The sequence below is a fragment of the Colossoma macropomum genome, unplaced genomic scaffold (assembly GCF_904425465.1).
Source record: "Colossoma macropomum unplaced genomic scaffold, Colossoma_macropomum, whole genome shotgun sequence".
In the NCBI taxonomy this organism is placed as follows: Eukaryota; Metazoa; Chordata; class Actinopteri; order Characiformes; family Serrasalmidae; genus Colossoma; species Colossoma macropomum.
This window is the reverse complement of record NW_023494790.1, coordinates 11,989,319-12,015,685: the sequence shown is the minus strand read 5'-3', so window position 1 is coordinate 12,015,685 and position 26,367 is coordinate 11,989,319. Positions and strand designations below refer to the sequence as shown.

General features: G+C 39.3%; 1 protein-coding gene across 1 annotated transcript; it reads right to left on the bottom strand.

Moving 5' to 3' along the window:
- Positions 1-11,075: 11,075 nt before the first annotated feature.
- Positions 11,076-23,791, bottom strand: ghdc (GH3 domain containing). The gene is made up of 11 exons (XM_036572127.1): positions 23,595-23,791; positions 21,616-21,906; positions 20,146-20,342; positions 18,645-18,839; positions 17,102-17,221; positions 16,142-16,439; positions 14,762-14,951; positions 14,589-14,660; positions 14,119-14,252; positions 13,562-13,650; positions 11,076-11,829 (listed from the first exon to the last, which is right to left on the bottom strand). The coding sequence occupies exons 1-11, from the start codon at positions 23,671-23,673 to the stop codon at positions 11,611-11,613; spliced, it is 1,884 nt and encodes a 627-aa protein (XP_036428020.1). The 5' UTR covers positions 23,674-23,791; the 3' UTR covers positions 11,076-11,610.
- Between the last annotated feature and the right edge of the window lie 2,576 nt (positions 23,792-26,367).

Here is a 26,367-nt window from a genome sequence, read left to right as displayed (position 1 = left end):
GATTAATAAAGGGTCATTAAGGATGAACCGGATCAAACAACAAAAGCAGGACAAGTGACATGGAGAGAGTTTTCTAGAAGACATTATGTAATGTGTGTACTTACTGGTACCCCATGCCCTAAACACGCACCCATACAAACACACGCACACTTACATATTCATTTTACAGTTCTAAAGTCTCGTTACAATCAGTCAGACATTGCTGTCTTGTTCAATGAACTAATAAAGTAAATGGAAATGTACCCAAACAAGGTAAACTGAAAGGTGTCCCGGCAAGTTTGACAGTTCAAAAAATAGGGTCAATGGGGAATTCCACTATCAACTTTTCTGAATAATTAAATCGTTAAGTTGTAACCAAAGTCATTCAGAGTTGTTTTAATGTGAAATGTGCCATCAAAGAGATGTGTATCAAGTCAAAATTGTTGACATCGGTTGTGAAAGAAACCAAATGTCTGAAGAGTTTAATGGCACTAAAAGCTTAGGGTTATGAACACGCTGTCTGAAGTCGGAGACATTGAGCATGTTTACATTCACCTAATAATCCAATCATAATCAGATCTCTGCAGTTATCTGATTATTCAAATGATCATGTGAACAGCATACTTTGATTTCTTAGATCGAATAAGGGAGCTGGATTTTAGCTCACTAGTCAGATTTCTCAGCACATATGCACCCTTACTCTGATTTCTTTCAGATTTCTCAGTCTGAGCATGTGCAAAAACAGACAGCGGTACCGGAAATAAGCAAGCAGCATTTACACAGCATGCAAGAGATGGCAATAAAACACTTTTGGAGTGACACTGAAACCAAATACATTCTTGACAAAATGAAGAATTTAAATATTCTTCATCTTCTAGATGATGAATGTTCTTAGTTTCAGTTAAAGTGGCTCGATGTTTAAAAAAATGAGGTTTGAGTCTTGCATAGTGTTTCCGTCACTTCTTCTTCAGTGAGTTTATTGGCTGGTTACAAAGCAGAAATCTGATTACTGCCTGATTCACATAGATCATAGTTTCCCATTATCTGATTACTCAAGTGCATGTAAACATGATCGGATTACTGACAAAATCTGATTTTCTGCAGGTATCAGATTATTAAGTGTAATGTAAATACATCCATTTTTTAGATACATTTAGGATGGACAGGGTGTTTTAAGGCAAGTTTTTTTTTTCATCAAATTTACCACTACAACATTCCATATAAAAACCCAGAATACATATGTACGTTCACTGGTCAGATAGTAGATAAAATGGCTATATTTGCATTGAAGACATTGTGACCCCTGTGTCCAATCACCACCACTGTAAAGAAATGAGAGTCTGTAAGTTTCTCCATAATGTGCCAATTCGCATTAAACCACTTTGCATGATTTTGTTTACATCTCAATCACAGAATTATGTAGAAATTTGGAAAAATCAGTGCCCTTCAAATGAGCTACAATTGCAGTTAAGTCAACACTGGATTAAGATGCGAAAGAAAGTTTGCGCTAGTATTACTAAGTTGCACGGATGCTTGAAATATTATTCTTCTACTCCCCAGACTCTGAATGTATATCTGCAATGCTAACAGTACTTTTAACAGTAGATTTTAATAGATCCATATTAGGCAATTTTTTCAAGATTATTTTTCAAATTTTAGGATTATCGCAGCTGTCACACCACTTATGAATTTAGCATAGAGCCAACAGATATTCACATCTGTGACTTCTCGACTGACTTTTAATGCTCATGCTTGAGATGCCTTGAAAATGAGGTGCTTTATCAAAATCAAATCAACCTGAAACTGGACAGTAATTTAATGTTAAAACATTGCAAACTTATAATACGCATTAATCCTCTGTATATCTAATCATTTCTTTGCCTGGTGGGGCCAATTGCTTGATGAAAAAAAAATAGACGAGTCCCTTATAACTGTAGATCTGTTAGCGTATGACCTTGATATAAACAGTATAGTATTGCATCTGTTGAGAAGGATTATAATTATGTTTCTCACTATACTCAGCTCAATCATACGACAGTTAGTTACAGATCTCAGACCAGTTTTGCATGACAGATATTTCCCCCTCTACTCATTTCCTTTGGTTTTGAGCATGCTGTTTGAACAATGTTAAAAACACATTTGTTACAATAAAATCTGTAGTTTGTCACTGAATTGTGTGTCGTTTTTCAGTTAATTTCTCTGCAACTATTGTAGTGCTACTCTTATTTCACTCTTAAGGTTTTGATTAGAAACAAAAGGGTTAGGTTCTCGAAATACTCAGTAAAAAGTTACCTAATCAGGATTTTTTTATCCATAGTTTTTAGGTAGATACAGCCAATTGAGCTCTCCCATTGGTTAGGACTTCAGGAGCTGAACAGAAGGATGAACATGTCAGCCTGATAGCCTGAACAATGCATTTTAGTCAGTTGTTAGAAAAGAATAAAAGCAGTTGTAGCTCTAGCCATTATGTACACCTTGTATCTACACTTATTGTCTATTTTGTAGTTCTACAATTACAGACTGTAGCCAATCTGTTGCTCTGCATACTTTGTTTACCCTGTTCTGGATTTTTACCCAATTATCTCCCCAATTTAGTCGTTTCCAATTCCACCCGCTAGTTAGGACTCCCCCAATCACACGATGCTATCAACGCTAGAAGGGTGAAGGCTAACACAGGCTTCCTCTGAGACCCGTGAAACCAACCACCGCTTCTTTTCGAGCTGCCGCTCACGCAACGTCACTGGACAGCCGAACGCGCTCGGAGGAAAGCGCCAACCGCCAGATCTGTTACGTCAGCTAACTAGCATCGTGTTGAGTGATGGGGGGAGAGGGAGGGGCCATCCTACCCACCCAGAGAGAGCGAGGCCAATTGTGCTCTCTTGGACTCCCGGCTACGGATGGCTGTAGCATCACCAGGGATCGAACTCGCGATCTCCTGATGATAGGGCCAACGCTTAGACGGTTGGCCACTCGGGAGCTACCCTGTTCTTTAATGGTCAGGACCCCCACAGGACCACCACAGAGCAGGTACTATTTGGGTGGTGGATCATTCTCAGCGCTGCAGTAACACTGATGTGGTGGTGGTGTGTTAGTGTGTGTTGTGCTGGTCTGAGTGGATCAGACACAGCAGTGCTGCTGGAGTTTTTAAATGCTGTGTCCACTCACTGTCCACTCTATTAGACACTCCTACCTTGTTGGTCCACCTCGTCTGTTGCTGCACAGTTTGTGTTGGTCATCCTCTAGTCCTTCATCAGTGGTAACAGGATGATGTTGGCTGGATATTTTTGGTTGGTGGACTATTCTCAGTCCAGCAGTGACACTGAGGTGTTTAAAAACTCCAGCAGCACTGCTGTGTCTGATCCACCCATACCAGTGCAACACATCGGTGTCACTGCAGTGCTGAGAATAATCCAGCACCCCATTAATACCTCCTGACCATTGAAGAACAGGATAACAGAGTATACAGAGAAACAGATGGATTACAATCTGTAATTGTAGAACTTGTGCACCTATATAGTGAGTGGAGCTGATAAATGTATGTTGACATGTCTTTAAAAGCTTCAAATAAAACATGGTGTGTCTTTTACAAGCTTCAAATGTCCACATCACTGTTAGCTTAGGGCTAACATACTCCTAGAATCCCATAGGGGGCTAGGAGAAATGAACATCATTGTAGAGGTGCTTTTCTTCATTCGTTTTTCCAAGTTTTGACCTTTGATATTTATGGCCCAAACTGAAGGCCTAGTTCTAATAGTTACGGTTCACCACTGATATGCAAGGACAAACACTGGAATAAGTGTGTGAGAGAGACAGAAATAATCTGTTTATGCTGCAACAACAAGGTCACTTTCTGCTGTAAGTGGCCGATGTTCTATGCCCCGTTTTGCTCTATGTCCCATTTGCAAATTCTGTTTGTCTCTTCTCAGCATCCTATAATGTTTCAGACTGGCAATAACTTTAATGCTTCAAGACTGCAGTTGCTATCACAATGGTCAGACTTTCTGCCATAGACTATTTGATTGAAAAAGAACTTACTGTTTCTTAAGTTTGTTACAATTACTGAATGGTCAAATATTTGCAACGTCTCCTACAGCTTTTGAGCCAGAACCAAGAAACCTTGCCGGGTTGTAGAGTCTATACCTGAATAGGTTGCTTGTGCTTTTTGGACAAAAGTACTAGGACAGCCCATTAAGCACACAGCCTTGCAGTCTCGACAGACAAACACTGGCAGTAGAATGGGTCGTACTGAAGTTTGTGAAGTTTCTGTGCTTCTAGATCTGCCCCCGTGAACTGTAAGTGCTATTACTCTGAAATGAAAGCATCTAGGAGCAACAACAGCTCAGCCACGAAGCAGTAGACCACGCAAACTCACAGAGTGGGGCTGGTGAGCGCTGAAATGCACAGTGCCTATCCTCTGTTGAATCACTCACTAATGAGTTCCAAATTGCCTCTGGAAGCAATACCAGCAAAAGCACTGCGTGTTAGGAGCTTCACAAAATGGGTTTCCATGGCCGAGCAGCGACAAACAAGCCTAAGATCAAAATGGACAATGGCAGGCGTCGAGGGGAGTCATGTAAAGCACACTGCCACTGGACTCTGGAGCACTGGAAACGTGTTCTGTGGAGTGAGGAATCACGCTTCTCTATCTGGCAGCTTGACAGACGAGTCTGGGTTTGACAAATGCCAGGAGAACATTACTTGCCTGACTGCAGTGTGCCAAATGTAAATTTTGTAGGAACAGTTTGGGGGAAGGAGGCCCTTTTCTGTTCCAGAATTACTGAGCCCCAGTGCACAAAGCAAGATCCATAAAGTCATGGCTGGGTGAGTTTGGTATGGAAGAACTTGACTGGCCCACACAGAGCCCTGACCCCACTGAAAACCTTTGCAATGAACTAGAATGGAGATTGTGAGCCAGGCCCTCTCGTCCAACGTCAGTGGCTGACCTCACAAATGCTCTTCTGGATGAATGGGCAAAAATTCCCACAGACACACTCCAAAATCTTCTAGAAAGCTTCCCAGAAGAGTGGAAGCTGTTATAGCTGCAAAGGGAGACCAACTCCATATTAAGGCCTGTGGATTTAGAATGAGATGTTATAAAAGCTCCTGTAGGTGTAATGTGTAGGTGTCCCAATACTTTTGTCCATATAATGTTTATCAACAACTGCTATGGACAGCATTGCAATGGTCTAGCAATACATTAGCAACCACCTGGGATATCATAACAACAAAGTAGCAATACCATAGCAACCACTGACAGCAGCATAGCTATGGTCTAGGAGCAGCTTAGTAACCACCTGGGATACAATAGCAATGGCCTAGCAACACCTAAGCAACCATCTAACAACCACCAAGCAACACCTTGACAAGCTGGAATACCATTGCAACTACTTTTAGTTGCTACATAAACCCAGTTATCATAAACAAACAACAGTCTTTTGCAACTGATTTAACTTTTGAAGCTTTATTAAATGACTGTGTCAAGCTATAAATGTCATTTATCATAAAGGTCTGTGTGTGATTTTTTTAGTCCCGCTCCCGCCTGCTCCTATAAGATTTCATCCTGCTCCTGCCCGCTCCTTTGGAAAATTGGAATCATTTGTCCTGCTCCTGCCCACGACCAAACGTTTTGCCCCTCTTCCACCCATGCAGTTCCGTCAAGGTGAACTGACATTCAATATCTGACATGGTCAATTCACATACATAAATACATTAATCTCTGCTGAAATAACACGGCAGTCATATTCATCAGGCTCACTGTGAAGTAACTTCAACAAATGCCATTTATTCCCAGTACACACAAGCAGGAATTAAATCACAGAACATTTATTTCTGGTGTTTTGCTGGGCTCTACAGCTGTGGCCGTCAGACTGAAGGCTGTGCCGCTTCTGTAAGTTATGAGAATTTGTGTGTCGTTCATGTGATCGGTCGTTCCTGTAAAGTTACCATTTTGGAGGTTTTCTTCCGACAACAGCGAATATATATATATGTATATATATATATATATATGTGTGTGTATATTTATGATTGTTCTATGTCACTTAAGCTATTCATTAATTTGCGGGATTTCTCTTCATGCGTGCTTCTGCCCACTCCGGCCTGCAGTGGGCTAGTTACCTGCCCGTTCCCACGTGCAGTGCTGAAAATTACTCCCGTGCCACAAGATATTGTGGCGGGAATCTGTGGGAGTGCAGACCTCTAGTTTACAAACTTTCCCCCTCTAGTTTCATTTACAATAACACAAAACCTCTGGCCACTTTATTAGAAATGCTTCATATATTGCTCCACCTTGCTGGTTGATGCACAATTGGTGCACATCATTCTGGATGCACCCAGGGGTGGTCTTTGCACTAGGCAAAGGTAGGCAGACACCTAGGGCCCCCATGAGCCAGGGGTCAATTTGACTGACAGCCAAGCTATTGCCTTAACAGGCTAAATTGTGTCTCAGAATGGTTCTAGAAAAGACCAACCTGCACCAAAGGTCATCAGCCTTCACTCGCTCTTTTCTCGTCAGCGTGGTCATTACAGACACTGTATCTGGTGTCATTCCGTGCATTAGGTTACTCTCCTTCACTCTCTCTCTCTCTCCTTTCACCCCTTCACCAGCTGTCACTTTCCACAGCGGTGTGACGGAAAAGTCAAACAGGGGGTGAGTGCACACATAACTCATAAAGCATGCAGGTGTGTTTACTAGTGTGCGCACTTGTGCTTACCCTCATTCTGCCAACCACCTAGTGGTTGTTCTGCTCTCTGCTGACTGCAGCTTTCTTCATATTAAATAATCTTGTGCAACTGCCCTTAGGCCCGAAACATACTTTACGCAAGGACGCAAATGCGAATGACAGTGCTCGGACAACGCACTGCAAATGCTTGGTCCTTTTGTACAAACTCATCGCGCATTCTTACATTGCCATGGAGGTTAAACGCTCAGTACTGAAGGGGGCCATAGAGTGCAGATCAGAGAAGGGTCTACTGTTATTCCAACAGCCTCAACAGCTAAACGTGGACAGTAGAGGAGAGTGAGCTGCTTTACCTCTTCTCTTGGATTGGAAATGCGATAATGAATTATATTTTTATGCCATCTTTGCGTGAGACTCAACTGCTCGCTGGCGGTACAAGACCGCTTGGTCAGGCTTGGCTGTTGTTTTAGCGCCCCTTGCTGTAATGCTCAGAATGCAGCTCGCACTTGCGTCACGTTACGAAATGCACCTTGACACATTTTTGAAAGCAACTACGCACGAAACCCCGTGTGCGTAGCTCGAAGCGTTTGCATCCTTGCGTGAAGTATGTTTTGGGCCTTAAACACAATAAAAAGACATTTGTGGAGCATTCTACCAAATTAGTTCAAACTGCAGTCTCATAGTACAAAAGTAAATGAGTAAATAAATAAAACAATGAACCATTAAGACCTTAGACATTTACAAGAATTATGATCTACCTAAATCCAGGGCATTAATCAAGATTAATAATTAATAATAGTTATAAGCTAAATACATACAAAAACACCATTTATAGGATGCTTCCTATTGGGAGGTAGCTGTCACAAACCCTAACCCCTAAATTTAGACTTGTGAAAAAAATACCGTCATTTTTTTTGTTGTTGTTGTTTTTAAAGCTTTTTTATTTCTTTTAAATTGGACTTGAAATTGATTTATAATGTTTAATGTTTAAATAAAAAACTTGTTGTCCCATATCACTACATGTCAAAACACAGAGTTTTAGTATGTGGGCGGAGTCTTCTTTTAACCACACCCCTAGATTTTAGAGCAGGAAGTAAGATTCCATCCCTGTCCCTCATGGCCACATGGTGAGCAGCTAGATCGCATTGGTTTGAAGTAAATCTGTATCCAAGTCTAACAATCAGTTTGTCACATCAAGAAATGTCACTACCGTAATGCATATTTTCTGTAAGCTTTTTGGTGTTTTAATGAAAAATATTATTAGATTTTGTATTTATTATATTATTATGCTAGTCATGCTGTGTTTGCTAGTCACGTCCTGGCTAGCAGTTTTAAGTTCTGCTCAAAATGAGATAAAATTGTCACTACCGAAACAGTCACTACTGAAACATTTGGCAAGTTTCGGAAGTGTTATGATTGTTTTGTTAGTGACAAAATGAAACGTTCAATCATTTGTTATACTGCAATAAACACAATTAAGGTATTCGGCCTCTCAAAGCAAAAGATTTTAGTCTAAAATGCAAAATGTGTTTTTAACTCCGACTTTGAACCAGTTTGGTATAATGATCCATATACATGTTGACCTGCTCGCCAAAAGACGAAGGTCCACTTTGCTTCTGCTTTTGTAATTCATGTACATTTCCATCAAAATATGTTCTATCAATGTTATTAACGGTAAAAAAATAAACAGTGGAAAAACTTGCATATGCAGGATGGAATAGCAGCTGAATATCTGCTGTGTGTTCTGGTGTTTGATTCAGTGTGAGCTTATGTTATTGATCCCTCAAGAGTGTGCGTCTGTGTGAAAGGTTAGCGGGGTTCAGGAGGATGCCTATCTGCCGTATGGTGTGTGTTTTGTTATATAATACGTATGCTCGTATCAGAACCCAGCTGTTAGGCGTTGGGTTGCTCTCAGTTTCATCAGACGTTTAATGAAAGTACTTAATAAAATAATGGGGTGAAATTTAATGAAACCCAATGGGGCTCATGGCACGGATCAAATAATACGTTGCGTTTGTTTGTGTGTGTGTGTGTTGGCATTAGGTGCGGCAGTTCCATGAGGTCATAAGGTAAAACTTCATCCTCTTCTATACTTGTAGAACAGGCAGTGTTCATTTGCACAATGACATTAAGGCAGGCAGCAACCTCCCCACCCACAGTAACTGTATCGGCAATTTTATAATATATCTCAAGCATGTGCTTCAGTACACTTATTACACTTTCTTGCTGACTTGCTTACTCAAATATTCTGCATAATTAAGTGGTTAAGATGTAAACAAAATCACTCAGAGTGGTTTGGTGTAAAATGCTCCGCTCTAGAGACACTGGCAGAGTTAGAAGAGTCACAATGGTGGTGATAGGAACCAGACGTCTTAACAAGATAATGGCTCTGTTACTGAGGTGGTCCTGATTGGTGGGAATGTATAGTTCAATAAATGTGATGTTTTCTAGTGGCAGACTCTTCCAAGGTTGGTGAATTCGCAGTGTTGAAGTTCACCATGGCATGCAGTGAAATTTAACACTACCAGAAACAATTTTTTTTTTTTTTTTCCAGTTCAAGTGACGTGGCTTTTTCGCCAGACATATCTGTGTTTTATAAGGTACATTTATCTTTATAGCACTGCTCTTGCAACCCCCCTGGAACCATGTTGGACCCCAAGGTTAAGAACCCCTCCTCTAAACGCTCCCAGAATGTTTGCACAATGGTTATTTCTTCAGATTTACTACTGTTTTATCATCATCAACATTACATATAAAACCTCAGAAGACACGTGTGGCTTCACTGCTGGTTTTGATAGTAAATAAAATGGCTATATTTGGGTTGTTGACATGGCGACCCCTGGTTCTTATCACCTCCACTGTAAAGAAATCTGAGTCTGCAAGTTTTAATGAAGCATTTCATTTCAAACCACTCTGAATAAAATTGTTGTAATTCCCCTTTAATGTAACATTAATTAATGTTGGGTACAAAGTAGAGCATTACAGTAATAAATTACTTTTCCTGTAACAAAGTAGTGTAATGCATTACAGTAGAAATTCTAGTAGTCACAGTTACTGTATCTGTATCTGTCAAAGCATCTAATCATGCTAATATAAACCTGAAGGATGAAATTCCCTGCGCTGAGGATGAGAGAACCTCAACCCCACCTAAACAAGCCAGTTTTGACTTTCATTCAGGAGCAGCTCTGTAATCTTTATAATTTATTCATAAAGATTTTATTTAAAGACGTTTTTTTTTTTGGATCGTTTCTAGAGACTAGTTTGTAGGTTTTCAATCTGAAGTATACCCTTATACTGGATACCGCAGCAACAGCCTAGCAACAGTTTAGCAACCACCTGTGATAGTACAGCAAGGGCCTAGTGGGCAACTTGGCAGCCACTTAGGATATCATCCCAACAGCCTAACAACACCTTAAGCCGCTTTTCCACTGCATGGTATCGGCTCAACTCGACTCGTCTCTACTCGAAAAACTGCAGACTACTGATTGGTCAAAGAGAATCATCATCTTAACGTTTTATGCTAATGTTAGCTACCAGGTTAGCGTTCCCTCTTGCATCGTGTTTGAGCAACCACAATCATCTCATTGACTCTGATGTAGTTTTCCCCAAACTCTCCTGTTTATTTCAGCAGTCTTATGTCTCGCTGCCGTCGGCCTCTTCTGAACAAAATTTGTCTCCTTCATGTCACAATAGTTTCATGTGGTGTCCCTATGACGACCAGCTACATTGAGGGGGAATTATATCTGCAGTGGAAAATGAAGCAGCTGGTACCAAAAGCAAGTAGAGTCGAGTTGTACGATATGGTGGAAAAGCACCATTAGTAACCACCTGAGACACCATAGCAACGGCCTGACAAAGACTTAGCAACAACCTAACAACCACTAAGCAATGACATAACAAAAAGCTGGAATACCATAGCAACACCTTAGCAACAACATAGCAACCACCTGGAACTATCAGCAGTGTTCTACAACTGTTTTAGCTTTAGAAGTATTATTAGCTGGCTTTGTTACTCCAACTTAAAGTTCATTTCCTTTTCTAGTTCCTCGCCATTACAGTGACTCTTTTTCTCTGGCAGCATCTTAGCTGAAGGGTATTTTTAGATGCTAGCTAAGGATGTATTTTCTGAGTTGAAAACAAAGACTTAAATCTCTGGACAAGAACTTCTAGACACTCAAATAGGGGGACGCATCCTCCTTTAGGCCACATAGACCTAGCAGATTAGCTTAAAACTCAGAGTTAAGCTGTAGCATGATGTTTGCAGTACGTGTTAACAACCATAGAAGGCAGAAAGAAAGAACTTGTAATTCACTTCAACATAATTTTTCTAGATCCTATATAAAGAAATGTTGTGCAACATATACATGGGCATAATAACTTAATTCCAAATAATAAAGCAACACTGTATAAATATACTTACATTAAAATATTTATTCTCCAAAATAGTAACTTTACAGGAAAAGGCCAACTTTTAATACTGTAAAGAGAGTTTAGTCCAAGTAATATTGGAGCACTTTTGGTCCGTTCATCATAACACTTCCACACAACTTTTGAAAAAAATTCTTGAAAAAAAATTCCCATTTAAAACTCAATTAAAATGTAAAAAAGTAAAAAAAAACTTGTTTGTTTTGGGGTTTTCTTCTTGTTATTTTGTTACATAGCATTCTTCTATAAAGCTCATTAATATACATATTATACTCCCACTCAATGTCCTGACCATTGTTTGTCTTCCAAATTCAGAGACAAGCTTTAGTTTGCTGCCCTCTGGTGGCCGAAGTTAATAACCACAGCCAAACTCAGCTCCCCTGTGCTGATGCTGCCCTTTTACAGTGACTTCTTATGAGTTTCACCATTTCTTTCAAAGGTTTTAGGCTTAAATATAGATTGCTAGGCAACTTCATCTGAATCCTTAAAAGATTACATTTCATAACTGCATTGGTCATCAAAGCATCTCTCAAGAAACAGTTTTCCCCAGCAGGAAGACTGCATGCTCCTTCCTGCGGATGACGCGCTGCATTTTGAACGTGTTGGAGGTGATGTTGGTGGACATCATGTGACCTTTCAGCGCCTCAAACGCCCCCTGGCTGACCAGCTGTACTCTCATTGGTCCGATGCTGCCCTTGATCCGGAAGGACTTGTAGACAGCCGAGTCCGCTTGAAGACAGCAGTCCAGCTGTGTTAGTGAGGAAGATAAGAATGACAATTCGTTGTTACTAATGCTATATAATCTAATACTCTACCACAAATAACATTAAATATAATAATAAGCTGTATTACTGAATAACCTAAACTCAAAATATAATCTAATAATTCACCCTATGCATCATACAACCTGATGATACAATCATTTAATATTATATACGATGTATAATCTAATAGTCTTCCTAATATATAATCTAATAATCTAGCTCATACATAATTTCATCTAACAATCTGTCTCATACAACCCCATAGGAGAAAAAGTTGGGACGGTATTGAAAATACAGAATAAAATAAGAAAGCAGAGATTTTTAAAAGTGACCTTGACTTACATTTCATTGCAGACAATATGAACACAATATTTCATGTTTTGTTTGGTTGACTTCATTTCATTTGGAAATATACATCTATATCTATTCCTGCTATTCAGGGCTGTAACTCTATCCAAAAAAAGTTGGGACAGGGGCAATTTAGGGCTAGTAATGAGGTAAAATAATAAAATTTCATACAAAAGCAGCATCCAGGAAAGGCCTAGACCTCTCGTAGCAAAGGTGGGACGAGGATCACCAGTTTGCCAGCAAATGTGTGAGAAAATGATTCAAGTGTTTAAAAACAATGTTTCTCAAAGAAAGACAGGAAGGGATTTGAATATTTCACCCTCTGCGGTGCATAACATAATAAAAGATTCAAGGAATCTGGAGGACTTTCCGTGCATAAAAAGCAGGGGCTCAAGCTTAAACTGAATAGCTATGCTCTCCAATCCCTAAGACAGCCATCAAGGACTGTCATTCATTTATAAGTGATGTAACCACACAGGCTCAGGATTACTTACAAATCTTCATCAAGCAGGACAAATAACAGACCATCACACAGTGGAATGAGTATTGTGGTCAGACGAATCAGTATTTTATGTCTTTTTTGGAAGAAATGGATCCCATGTGCTCTGGCAACAAGTCCAAAAGCCAGGGTCTGTCATGGTGTGGGGTTGTGTCTGTGCCCTTGGCCAAAGTCACTTACACCTCTGTGATGGGACCATTAATGCTGAAACGTGCAGAGATTTTGAAGCAACATATGCTGCCTTCAAGACATCTTTTTTTTCAGGGATGCCCTGCATATTTCAACAAGACAATGCAAAACCACATCCTGCACACATTACAAAGGCATGGCTACGGAAGATGAGGGTGCAGGTGTCTTTAAACACTTTTGAAGTGTTGTGAAAAGGAATGGTAAATGCTTTACTGTCCCAACTTTTTTTAAAATATGTTGCAAGAATTAAAATTGAAATAAGTGTTCATTTTGAAAAAACAAAATTAATGAGTTTTTTTCAACAGGTCGAAAATAATTTAGAATTCCCCGTTTTCAGTTTTAATTTTAATTCAACATACCGTGAGTTTTCTGTTTTAGATTAAAATGATCCTAGATTAAAAGAATTTCTAACACTGTGCATCATACAGCATATAATTTAATACTCTACCTTATATATAATCTAAACATCTACATCATATGTCACATAATCTAATGATCTGTCACATCATATATTCTAATAATCTACCCCATATATGATCTAACAATCTGTCATATGTCATATAGTCTAACAATCTTGTATGTAATCTACTTTATACATATTAGAAAATTAATGATCTACCTTATCACATATAATCTAATACTGTACTACGTATCATATCATGTAATGATCTACTTTATACCTTATATCTCTGCTCTTCTGTGAGGTTCCTGACCCCCTTCAGCTCCAGGAACACTTGGTAATGCGGCTGAGCTCCTCCTGATGAGTCTCCTGCAGTACACACCATAAATAAGACAGTTGAACATCACCAAACTGAAACTATCAAAAACTATTTTGTTCAAATATGACATTAAACATGCACACATGATATACAGTGGGCATTTGGAAGAGACACTACATAGTCAAAAGAAAAATATTACATTGGCCTTTTTTGTGTGGCTCCTTTTAGAATTACAATTAGGACCATTTAATTGCCCAATTACACTGCTACAATGGGACATATCAACTCAATTCATGATGCAAATGAGCTCAAGTTGCAATCATAACACACTTCTAAAGTGGCTGAGCTTATGATAATAATAAAAAAAATAATCTTCAAATCAAATTTCCAGATTAGCTAGTGAAGAGCTAGCGAGCTGCTTTCTAGCCTGCTTGTCAGTGATTAAACCTGCTTAATCATTGACAAGCACACAGGACAAAAACGCATTTAGATAAAAGATGGTAATGGTAAGGAATTACCCAGAACGCCACTCTCAGCGCAGCAGTAGTCCACCAGTTTAGCCCCAGGCCACTGAGCTACCGCCTTCTTCAGAGCACCCAAAAACAAAGCTTCAGATACCTTCTCACCTCGAACGCTCAACATCTGACCTCGCCTGCAACAGACACAAGTTACTGTCACTGCAGTGCTCAGAACTATGCAATACTCAAATTATACCTGCTCTGTGGTGGTCCTATGGGGGTCCTGACCATTGAAGAACAGGGTGAAAGGGGGCTAACAAAGTATGAATGGGTGCACAGATGGACTACAATATACAATATACAAATTCTTCATATTTACACATATTATGCACATTTGCATAAGTACATATGTGCAACTGACTACAGAAGATGGAAACATGCATTATCAATATCTTTTTCTTATTTCAAAGTTATTGTCATAATATAACTGTTCTCCTATAGTGTACTAAATTGTATGGGCATAAACTGACCTGTAGAGAAACTCCACCACTGGACACTGGTTGTGGAACCCAACCACTTTAACAATGTCTCCAATGCGATACCTAACAAAAACAAATTAATACAATTTCTCAGAGGACAAAAAATATTGCTGCAGATATATCTTTCAGATATAGATATATACATCTTTCAGAAGTGAGTGTACCTGTTCAGTCCAGCTGCGTTGGTGACGACCAGCTCGTAGTTTTTTCCTTCCTCTACCTGGTGCATGAGGAGCGTATTGGACTGCTCTGAGTCTAAGCTCTCCTCAGGCAGGAACTCACAGAACATGGAGCGAGGACAGAGCAGATAATGCCTGCTCTCCTGAAGAGGCCACAGGTTTATACCTATCAAACCTACAATACAAATCATTATAACTCAACATTATTACAGTATAATGTATTACAGTATACATTATAAGTACTATACACTCCCTGTCCACTTTATTAGAACATTTAAGAGCTCCACCCACCTTCTAGGTCCACTATATACAGTACTGTCCAAAAGGTCAGAGACTAATCCATTTGTATAAGGAAAGCAAAAGTTAAAGGACAACAAGTGAAAAAGCAGGAGCTTCAAAAAAAGTAGAGAACAACTTCTAACAAGCACGCAGGACCTAATCTAAAATGATAATTATTGCATTATATAATCTAATAATCTACATCATATATAAACTAGTAATTTGTCATATATCACATAACCTAAGAATCTAATTAGACATTAATATAATAAAATATTCGACACTAGTACTTGAGTTTGGTCTCAGTCTCGAGACCATAAATTTGCGGTCTCTGTCTTGTCTTGGTCTCAACGTCATTGGACTCAATCTTGTTTCAGTCATGACATCATTTGGACTTGGCCTAGTCTCGGTCTCCACATCATTTGGACTCGGCCTAGTCTCGGTCGCCACATCATTTGGACTCGGTTTTGTCTTGGTCTCCACATCATTTGGACTCGGTCTTGTCCCGGTTGCGACATCATTTAGACTCGGTTTTGTCACGGCATCCGCATCATTTGGACTTTGTCTTGTCTCAATGTTGACATCATATAGACTCGGCCTAGTCTCGGTCCTGACATCATTTGGACTAGGCCAAGTCTCAGTCTCCACATCATTTGGACTCGGTTTTGTCTTGGTCTCCACATCATTCGGACTCGGTCTTGTCCCGGTCTCCACATCATTTGGAATTTGTCTTGTCTCAATGTTGACATCATTTAGACTTGAGTCTTAGTCTTATCTTGTTTGTGACATCATTTTGACTCAGCCTAGTCTCGGTCCCAACATCATTTAGGCTCGGCCTTGTCTCAGTCCTGACATCATTTTCGACTTGGCCTTCTCAACTGCCCATTTTTCCCACATTTTACAAGCCAGCTACCAGAACCAATTGTTTGCTTACTATCTAATATATCTCAGATCTTGAAATGCACCGTTATTTGTTTCTTCTGCGAGAGGTCATTATGTTTGGGCTTATCAGTGTATTTAGAAAGATGAAAGGTCCATTTTAGATAGCTAGGACAAAAACATATTTGTTTACATGCATATCCATACCTTCAGTGGCAGCATAGAAGGGCGAATAGAAAGGTAGGCCTTTGCAGTAGTGCTGCCTCAGTAACTCTCCGTAAATCTGGTTGGATCCAGAGTCCACAGCCAGCACCAGGTGTAAACGGGGCCAGAGCCTGAGAGCAATGCCCTGGAAGCCTTCGCTGAACTGGGCTCTTAGCTCTGAGGCACGGCCGGGGTCGGGCTCCAGAAGCTTCTCCAGGGCCAACCTTATCCCACCATCCAGCTCCAAACTCTTACTCAGCCCACCAGTCTCAACATCATCAACAAGCTCCTCCCACCGCTCCTGCAATACACACCAACCAAAGAATCAACAACCTAGAACAAAATCGTAACAACGTCAATATCTTCTTTTAAAGTGATAGTTTCACAACAATAATTTAAACTATTCTCCTTTTGAACCCAAGACAAGACAGCTGTTGTAAACATGCTCACTTGCATCCAGCATTAGGGCCACAGTGGTCTCTAGAGTGACATTTTAGCCTTAAAGACTAGGAAAACCTTTTGATGATGTACCTTGAAGGTGAGAGAAACCTTTTAAAAAAATACAATAGTTTTGGGAAGGATTTTTAGAGGCAGGCTGTTTGAAAGGCTAATACTAGCTTGGCTATATTCATTATATAACTGAGTGGCTAGGCTAACGGTCAGGCTTAGCTGACACCACAGGGATTCCCAATGGTTCTACTTGTGAGGCTGAAGGATACAATACTGCAGTACAGAATACTACAAAACACAACAAATCACACATTAAACACTAGTTTTGCACTAAAATACCCCTTTACAATTTTCAACAAACATCGGCAACTAACGGAATGGAGTTTTCTAATAGGCAAGAATAGATTTGTCATCTTTTGTTGTCATCTTGGACACTGAACACGAAACCAAACCAGTTAAACTTATAACAACCCTAGTCTTGTTACAGTGTAAAGGTTTTTGAGACAGTCCTACCTCCAGGGCTCTGAAGGCATAGAACACAGTCGAACAGAAGTTGGATTCTATAGTACCAACATGGCGGTCCTTCAAGGCGAACAGTAGATGGAGATATAATGCGTCCCTCTCATTCAGCACCTAACAAATGAATAAATGCATGACTGAGTGAATGAATCTGGATTTTGCTTGTTTAGAGACAGGATTTGAGGACACATGATTAGAAATTCAGCAGCCAGGATTTCACAGAATTCCTGACTGAAAACACATATAATTCTCATCCACAGACCATAGAAAGCTACTAGATATCGAAAGGGAGGGTTCAGAACAAGTATTGATCCAACACACAATCACTAATGCTTCATTAGAATGGACTGGATTAGGATGGCCATACTGTTAGTTAGAGCAACTCATTTACAATTTTTCATGGTTGTGACGTCACAACACATTTCCATGAGAGCTACAGTAGTTTAGCTCTGCCCATTAGCACTGAAATGTTAAAACATTAAATGTTGCTTTGTGAAGCAAATGGATCATTGCAGCTGTCCAAATGTTCCATATATCTAAAAGGAGTAAATGAAGTTCAGTTTTTTCTACGTCCCTGTGGATTTCAGTATGAACAGTTCATTTCACATTTCCACCTGAATGAGTCTAAGTACAGTTCAGAACTGAGGTCATTTATATATATCAGTCTTAAAGGTCCAGTAAGATAAACAGCCTGTTAAATTCTAAGGGATAAAGACAGGTTGGAAAACGATTGGGTAAAAATGAATTAGGACTATTTTTGGTACATATGAAGTGGACTTTAAGGAAAAAATACAAAGGTAGAATATAGGGCCTTTACAATGCTGCTAAATGACATGCCTTTTTGCAACTAGTCATAGGATTTGTAGTGCGCTAATGCTAAAAGGCAACATTATGAGAACTAAAGGGGTCAAATTCTACACTTATTAGAGGCCTACTTATGGGAAATTAAACAGGCTGTTTTTGCCCTTTAAGACATATGTAAATAACCTCTGTTCTAACTGGCTGCTCAATATTGTGCCTCATTCAAAAAGCAGTCTGGGCTACAACACTTCTTATAACTACAGTGTGAATAGTGGTGGGGCTTAACTGCTGTAGGTTGAATAAACAGATATATTTCAATGCATTGGCTTTCGTGACATTATTAAACCAGTGAATTTAAAACAGGCTTTTTCCATAAGTGGACTGTATGGTCAGGGAAGTGAATGGTACATTTTGTTTACACACTACATCAAACACTTTTATTCCAAAAAAGGGAAAAAGGAAGCTTGAGGCAACTTCCGTTATCCATGATGTAGGCCTGATTCATTGATTAGCTGTTATATAAATAATGGTGATTAATGCAACTGTTGCTTATTAGCTATCCTGCTTAGCTAACTCTTTGCTCTGCAGCTAACAAGAGATGATATGCTGCACTGTGCTATGCACAACAAGTCTCTACAGGTACAAAGAGTCAACCAAAGCTTATATTTTCCTGTAGAGACAACAGACATATAACAGCGTGTCATTCTCCAAGGTACTCCTGTGTCTGCTGCTCTACCTGGAATGCAGGTGCTGGAGTAGTATAGAGGTACAGCAGGTGTTTGGAGGAGGAGGGGGTTGAGGAGTTCGGTCCAATAGGTATTCCTCCTTCAGAGTGTTGTACAGTGGGCGAGTAGAAAAGCTTTAGGGTCCTTTGGAGGCTGATTGAGCCCGGGAAAGCTTTCCTCATGACATCTACACATACACACACACCCTACAACAGAGAAGCACACACACATAAGGTCAAAGTGTGTGCTGGATAAACAGTGAATCATTCCTTGCTACATGAACACTTACAAGACCACAGAGAAATGTTCACACTGTAAGTGCATATTTTATGCATAATATATATAAATATATAATATTTCAATGGAGACATATTTCACAGTCATAAAATCATGAGCATGTGCGACCCAAGTATGTCCTGCACAGCAATACAGACACCCTGTCATTTACTTAATAAGTTGCTTTTGTATAGCCACTAATAAAATATTGCTTTTCCAGTTTTTTGGTTATTCAGGGTGTGGCGAGACATTTGCTTGATGTCATGCCACTGGCAATGACCACTGGGTACATTTTCCTGTCCGATTCCTGCACAGTGATAAAGCATTACTTACAGCTCCCGCAGAGTTTGAAGTTCACTTTAAACTGAGCATTTTTACTCCCTATAGTTTTTAATCTTTCTTAAAATGTCTGAATACCTTGTGTATTTTGCAGGGAACTATCAGGGTGGTTAGAATGTACTTCTAGTGTTCACTTTCGTATAATGAACTTCCTAGAAATTGCCCTTTATTATTGTGTAAGAGTCTAGTTTATTGATTTATCTATAGATGTACTTACATAAAAGTTACAATTTATGGTCCTTTGAGGGCACACAAAAAGTGGACAAAATACACAAATCACGCACCTGAAGGAAAACAGAGATACTAAAAGTTGCTAAAATGGTGCTTGGCTCATTTTTGCCCACTACAAATAAAATATAAATTTCCTCAAAAAGTGCAGTACTTCAATGTGCCTCTTGCTGTTCACCATAAAAACATCTCCCTTCTGATGAGTGGGTGTTGGGTTCAAATCCTGTCTGAGCTGTAAGGCATGCTTATCAGCAACAAGAAACGTGCATCCTGAAATCTTTGAGAGACTGACACTTACACAATTATCTAATTATAAATAATTATCAAAAAACTTGACATTTATACATCAGGACCACATAAGGCCTCTTTGGGGTTATGGTGCTTGGACCCCTATGATTGCCACTCGAGACTATTTTCAGAGTTATGATCAGATTTGCATGCTTACAGCCAAACAGTTCTTCTTAATAGAAACTTAGGTAACCATCATAACTCTTTGATACTTCAGTTCATTTAAAAGCAAGTTCTTTTGTAGGGTGTATTTCTGCTATAGAAGCGTTGAACTTTGTCCACCTCTGCGAAAAGCCTGTTTGTGACTCAGGTCCAGACAGATTTCGACATGCCCTGATGTGACAAATGCTGCACTTTCTGTTGATCTGTCTGTACTCTGACCTGTAAGAAGAACTCAGTGCTGGTGTCCTTGGTGCTCAGGAGCATGCTGCTGCTTCCAGATGTTCCAGATGTCATGGCCAGGATGAGCGGCTTCTCTTTAATCAGAACGTTCTCCTCTCCTGCAGAAACCTGCTGCACTAACTCTCTATAATGATCATACACCGTGATTGGGTGACGGCGGCGGAATTCTTCAGAGTCTGGAATAAAAGATTGTTGGTATTCAGTACTGTGCAAAAGTCTTAGTATCCTAAGTTATTTATCTGGTCAGTAAGCATTTATCTGCCACAAAAAGTGTAAAAAAAATAGTGATTTTTTCAAACTTCTCCTCATGGAAGCCCAACATTAACTGTAGTTATCATCCAATACCTGGTCCTTAATGTAGTCCTTCAGTATGTTAAATCAAGTGGGCTGTGATGGAATTTAACAAATCCATGTGATGGCTGAGGCTACTGAAGAGAACTCGGGAGCCAAACTTTGTTCTTCAAGCAACACATTAACATTTTAAAAATAAGAAACTGTACTTACTGTAATGTTATACTGTAATATGGCATTTTACTAGCAGAAATGACACTTTCTGCTGAGATAAATGGTTTACTGTTACAGTACTGTTACAGGGTGGAGAGACATTGACATATTTCTACTATTCTGTGGCTCTTTGCACAGTTTATTCATGTTAGTTTAGCCAAAAATCAAACATACATATTTGGTATTAGAAATTTGCTTCTTTTTCCAAAGGAGCTACAAGGTTAAAGTAGCAAACAAGTAATAGCTAATCTTGCAAAGTACATGTCTAAATCTGTGAAAAGTAAAAATGGAAACCTCTCCCATGTAAACCACATTTACATTTAGGTTGCTGGATGATATTGGCTGATAATTATGTGGTTTTATGGGATCTGCAAGTACACTGTATGTCCAAAAGTATGTAGACGACACTCCTAATTATTGAGTTCAAATGTTTTAGTCACAACAATTGTTAAACATTGTACAAAATCTTGAATTGAAGCATCTAGGAGCTACAACAAAAACACATCAATCACTATGTGCAAAGTGTCGGCTGGAAGGGGTGTAAAGCATGCTGCTACTGGAGCAGTGGAACCATGTTCTCTGGAGTGATCATGCTTCACTCTCTGGCAACCTGGGGTTGAAGGATGGCAGGAGAACACTATTAATGCCTTTGGTCTTGAAATAGGATGTTCAACAAGCTTAACCACAGGTGTGATATATCTGAAATGTACGTTTTATTGGCTAAAATGATCAGTTATCAAAATATTTAACCCCTTAAAATCACTATTGGACAGGCTCTAAATTAAATGTACATAAGATTGTTATACTTATTTTACATAACTTCCACAGTTTTGAATAAGCTCTGGTGGTCAGACAGACCACAGTCACCAGCATGGCTAGCATTATACAAAGTGTATGTGCTTGAGATCCACTGTAAGTCAGATTTCTGGACACACAGACGATTACCTTTGATAGAGCTGAAGTTGTACTGCTTTCCATAGAGTGTGTGCGCGTTCTTGTGCAGTCGTCTGAGCAGAGTTTCCTCCTGCACCCTCTGAATGTCCAGCGTATCTTTCTCCAGCTTCTCTCTCTGGCGTTTTCCCAGCCAGGTCACAAACCTGACAGCCAAGAACTGATTTAGGAGACCCCATACAGTCCTGTTCTCGGCCTTCAACCGCAGGCTGACGTTTCTCCACAGAAGAACCGCTCCGCTGAAGGATACAACACCCAGAGCGGTGGGTATGACATGAGGCATTACTGGAGGGAGGGGGGAAATTAATTAATTCATTCATTCATTAAAACATAATATATCGCTGCTGTTGGACCAAAACCTTGTATCTCCAAAATGACAACTTTACAGGAGAAGGAAAAAACATACTTTACTTTCAATGTAAATCAATGGAACCAGACTTTTTTCTAAGTAATTTTGGGCCATTTCTTTTGGTCCATTCATCATGAAATTTACAAACAATGGAAAGAGGAACGGGTATTTTCAAATTATATCAAAAACTGAAAAACAACAAAAAGGGAGATGGGGTTTTGGTCCTTCAGCAGCGAGAAAAGATGGTTCTTCAAGGGTTCTTTAGTACAGGAAACGGTTCTGTTTAGAACTATGAGTTTTATATAGAACCATTTCATGCTTAAATGCTTCTTTGCATGGTGAGATGGTTCTTCAGACAGATGGAGAATGTGTTGTCTATGTATATTTTTAACAATGGTTCTGAATAGCATCAAAAAGGGTTCTGCCATTGTTATGATGTCAAGCTTGTAACAATAGAAGAACCCATTTTGGTGCTGTCTAAAACCATATACAACACACTCTCCATCAATCTGAAGAACCATTTCACCACACTCCTAAAAAAGATGTTTTTTCAAGAGTTCTTTAGTAAAGACAAAGGTTCTACATAGAGCCTTGGACACTCAAAAAACCATTCTGCATGCTTAAAGTGTTCTTTAGATTGATAGAGAATCGTTCTACACCAAAAAGGTTCTTCTGTTGTTACAACCTTTGTGGTGCTATACAGAACCCTTTTCAAAAAGGTTGTACGTAGAACCACATTCCACACATTCTCCATCAATCTGAAGAACCGTTTCACCATGCAAATAACCATTTAGGCATGAAGAACTCATTCGTATAGAACTCATTGTTCTAAATAACTAAAGAAGCATAAAGGACCCTTTTTTTTTAAGTGTGTACAATGCAATATATCACTGCTGTTGGAAGAAAACCTCATGTCGCCATTTTTGACGTTTTTCAGTTTTTTACAGAATTTGAAAATACCTGTTACCCTTTACAGTGTACGTAAATTTCATGATGAATGGACTTAAAGAACTGACCCAAAATGACTTGGAAAAATGTCTGGTTCCATAGACTTACATTAAAAGTAAAGTCAGTTTTTTCCTTCTCCTGTAAAGTTGCCATTTTGGAGATACAGCGATATACAAAACAACTTTGATAACAATAACAATAATAATCATCATCACTATCATCATATATAATCTGCAAAATAGAAACTCTAGCATTAGACTCAGCTCTAATCTGACAGATTAGTAATATCTAATCTACCACATATATAAACTCTAACTTCAAATTCTCCTCTGTCTGTCTATCTTGTGTTAAGTGAAAATGTAACATTTTTAGCATGACTTTTTATTCTGTCCAATCAGTTTGGATTCATCAATATCGTTCAGATTACATAAACATCTGTCATGTTATACTGTTACAGCAGTTAGTGTTTCACCAAGCCAGCATTTCTCGCTTAGCTGTATAACTTAAGCCATAAACTGAATGATGTCCATCAAAAACGTCCCTTTGGTCTCCTCCTGCTGGACAGGCTGGACTTTCTGCTTATTTAATCCAGCTGTCTGAGAAACCCTGCTTAATATTCCCCCCACTCATTTACACTTTACACCAAAACAGCATCATCTCGCTGCTGAACACTCACCAGTAGCTGCAGCTGCTGTCAGTATTACAGTGAAAACGAGCAGCAGAGTCCACAGGAGGCCGCGGCGCAGGGACATCATAACACTGAGGGACAGTCCGCTGTCCTCACTCCGCACCAGCTCCGACCCTATAAAAACTTTACTGATTTCCGCAGCGAGAGGATCAAAACCAGACACTGAATCAACACTTTCTTCCGATTCCGACGTCACACGCAGCACGAGGCGCGATGACATCATGGCTAGAGCTCCGCCCGCGCGAAAGTGAAAGTCCAGACAGAGGCGGAGTTTTATTCCCACCCGTATTCGGACAAGCTGTTTTGTATTTTATTTCCACCTATTGTCAGATAAAAACGTACTGTTTTTTTCCACCTGTATTCCGACCAACTGTTTTGTATTTTGTTTCTACCTTTAATCAAACTCTGTGTATTATTACCAGGGGCGTCGCCTGGCCTGGACTTCCGGGGCTGTAGACCCGAATATTTTTAACCAGCCCCGAACCTTATAACGCCAACATCTCACACATTTCACCCCAAATCAACTACACTCATCATCTACCGTTGTATTCTATTTCCACCCACATTCCGACACGTTTGTATTTTATTCCCACCTATATTCAGCAAAATATTATTCAAAACTGTGCTGAGACCTACTGGTTGCATACTATAAGGCTGCTTTGTGGCCACATGGAAACATTGTTTTTCTCTAGTTAGTGTGTGTTTTGCTGGTATAAGTGGATCAGACACCAACCAAAAATATCCAGCCAACAGCGTCCTGTGACCACTGACGAAGGACTAGAGGACGACCAACACAAACTGTGCAGCAACAGATGAGCTACTGTCTCTGACATTCCATCTACAAGGTGTACCAACAAAGCAGAAGAGTCAAACAGAGCGGACAGTGTTTAAAAACTCCAGCAGCTCGCCGTGTCTGATCCACTCGTACCGGAGCAACGCACCCTAGCACACCACCACTCACATAATTCCTGCTCTGTGGTGGTCCTGACCATTGAACAGGGTAAAAGGGGGCTAACACACTATGTAGAGCAACAGATGGACTACAGTCTGTAATTAGAAAGTGCATCTATATGGTAAATGGAGATGATAAAATGGACAAGGAGGTGGACTTAATGAAGTGGCTATATAATCGTAAGTCAGCCGGGAACAGCTGACAATTTAAAAACCACAATTTTGAGAGCAAAAGACAGCTGATAGAATATTCTGGATATATACATGTTAGAAGGAAAATGGGGTGAAGCTCTGTCTTAGAAACATTCACACATTGGTAAAATATAAAATTTTATTACTTTCTTGTCTCCCAAGTTACACCAGGTACTCACTTGACACCAAACAAAAGACAAAACAGGAGCAGCCAGTATTAAAAAAAAAGAAAAAAAGAAGCATAGAATACAGGTGCTGATCTAGGATCTGTTTAAGTGAATAAGATCACCATGGTTAGAACAGCGTACTCCCAGATTAACACAATTAATCTACTGTTCTGTGAATACGGCCCCATACTTGCCAAAACCAGCACGTTCATTAATTAACTGATTGACAAGACACACAAAGGATTATCAATAGCCATAAAACATAGCAGGACATGATGTGCAACATGAATACTGTCTCTATCCAAGTACAGAAGACATTCCAGCAAGTAAATACACTTAGAGAAACACATGAACAGTTGGAAAAGGATAATACAATCCATACGCACCATTTTAAATTCACATATGAAACCTCACATAAGCTTAAGCTGAGTCTAACCACGTATGACATTCGAGCACTAAACACTTGCATAACAACAGTATGGTAATAAAATAGTATTTTTACGTGGGAGTAACTTTTCAAAGATAGTAATGTCAGAATGACATATTTCTTTCTAGATATTCTCTTTAAATTCCATTAATATTCTTCCTGAGTTCTGCACTACATTATAGAAGCGTTTTGAAGTGCCTTGGGTGGAGCGAAGGAAGTGACCGTGTCTGACCAATCAGGGACTAAAACAAGCATTAATATGTTAAAACATTGTCATAAAAAAGAAAAGATGAAAATGTCATACACTCTTTGTTCAAACACTGCATGACAAACGGACCAATAGAAATCTTCAGCTGTTATCATAACTTACCTACAACGACAAGATGTTTTTTTTTTCCTCAAATACCTTTACATTAACAGATGTCAAGAACTTTTTCATGCAATTTAATTATTACTTCAACAGATCATAAGAACCTTTTTAGTGTAACAATATTTCAAACTTTCAAGTTACATTTAAAAGATTTTAAGAACTTAATGTAACTTGAAATTAAGTTATATTAACAGATGTGAACTACTTCCTCTCCTTTAAGGTTAACATTTTGTAAAAATGATATGACAAAAACTGTGAATGAGAGAGAAAAAGAATCAGCCTGAATGATCACTCTGCTCTGAGAATACTGTCCTTCCCTTTAGTTTTAAGGCGCATAATGGCAAAGCCATGGCAGGAAATGTTTTGTGTGTGCGTGTGTACGTTTAGGAGATTACAGCTCCTTATGGCTTTTACTATGAGATTCAGAGTCAACAATGAAAAGGGATTCGTGGAAATTTGGTACGCCATTCCTTAAACCAGAGTATTTTTATATATATATATATATATATATATATATATATGGGGAGAGAGAGAGAGAGAGAGAGCGTGCGAGTGTGAGTCTTATTAAAATAAAATGTTTAAAAATGTAACACCTCCAAAATGACATCCTCTGTAGATTTTCTAAGCAAAATTAACACTTTCTACAGGGAGCAA

Excerpts from the sequence above, each read along its gene's own strand:
- ghdc (XM_036572127.1), bottom strand. The coding sequence starts at position 23,673 with ATGATGTCCCTGCGCCGCGGCCTCCTGTGGACTCTGCTGCTCGTTTTC. Across the intron at positions 16,440-17,101 it reads ATGCCTTCAGAGCCCTGGAG|GAGCGGTGGGAGGAGCTTGT; the intron begins GTAGGACTGTCT and ends TGTGTATTGCAG. Across the intron at positions 14,661-14,761 it reads AACGCAGCTGGACTGAACAG|GTATCGCATTGGAGACATTG; the intron begins GTACACTCACTT and ends TGTTTTTGTTAG.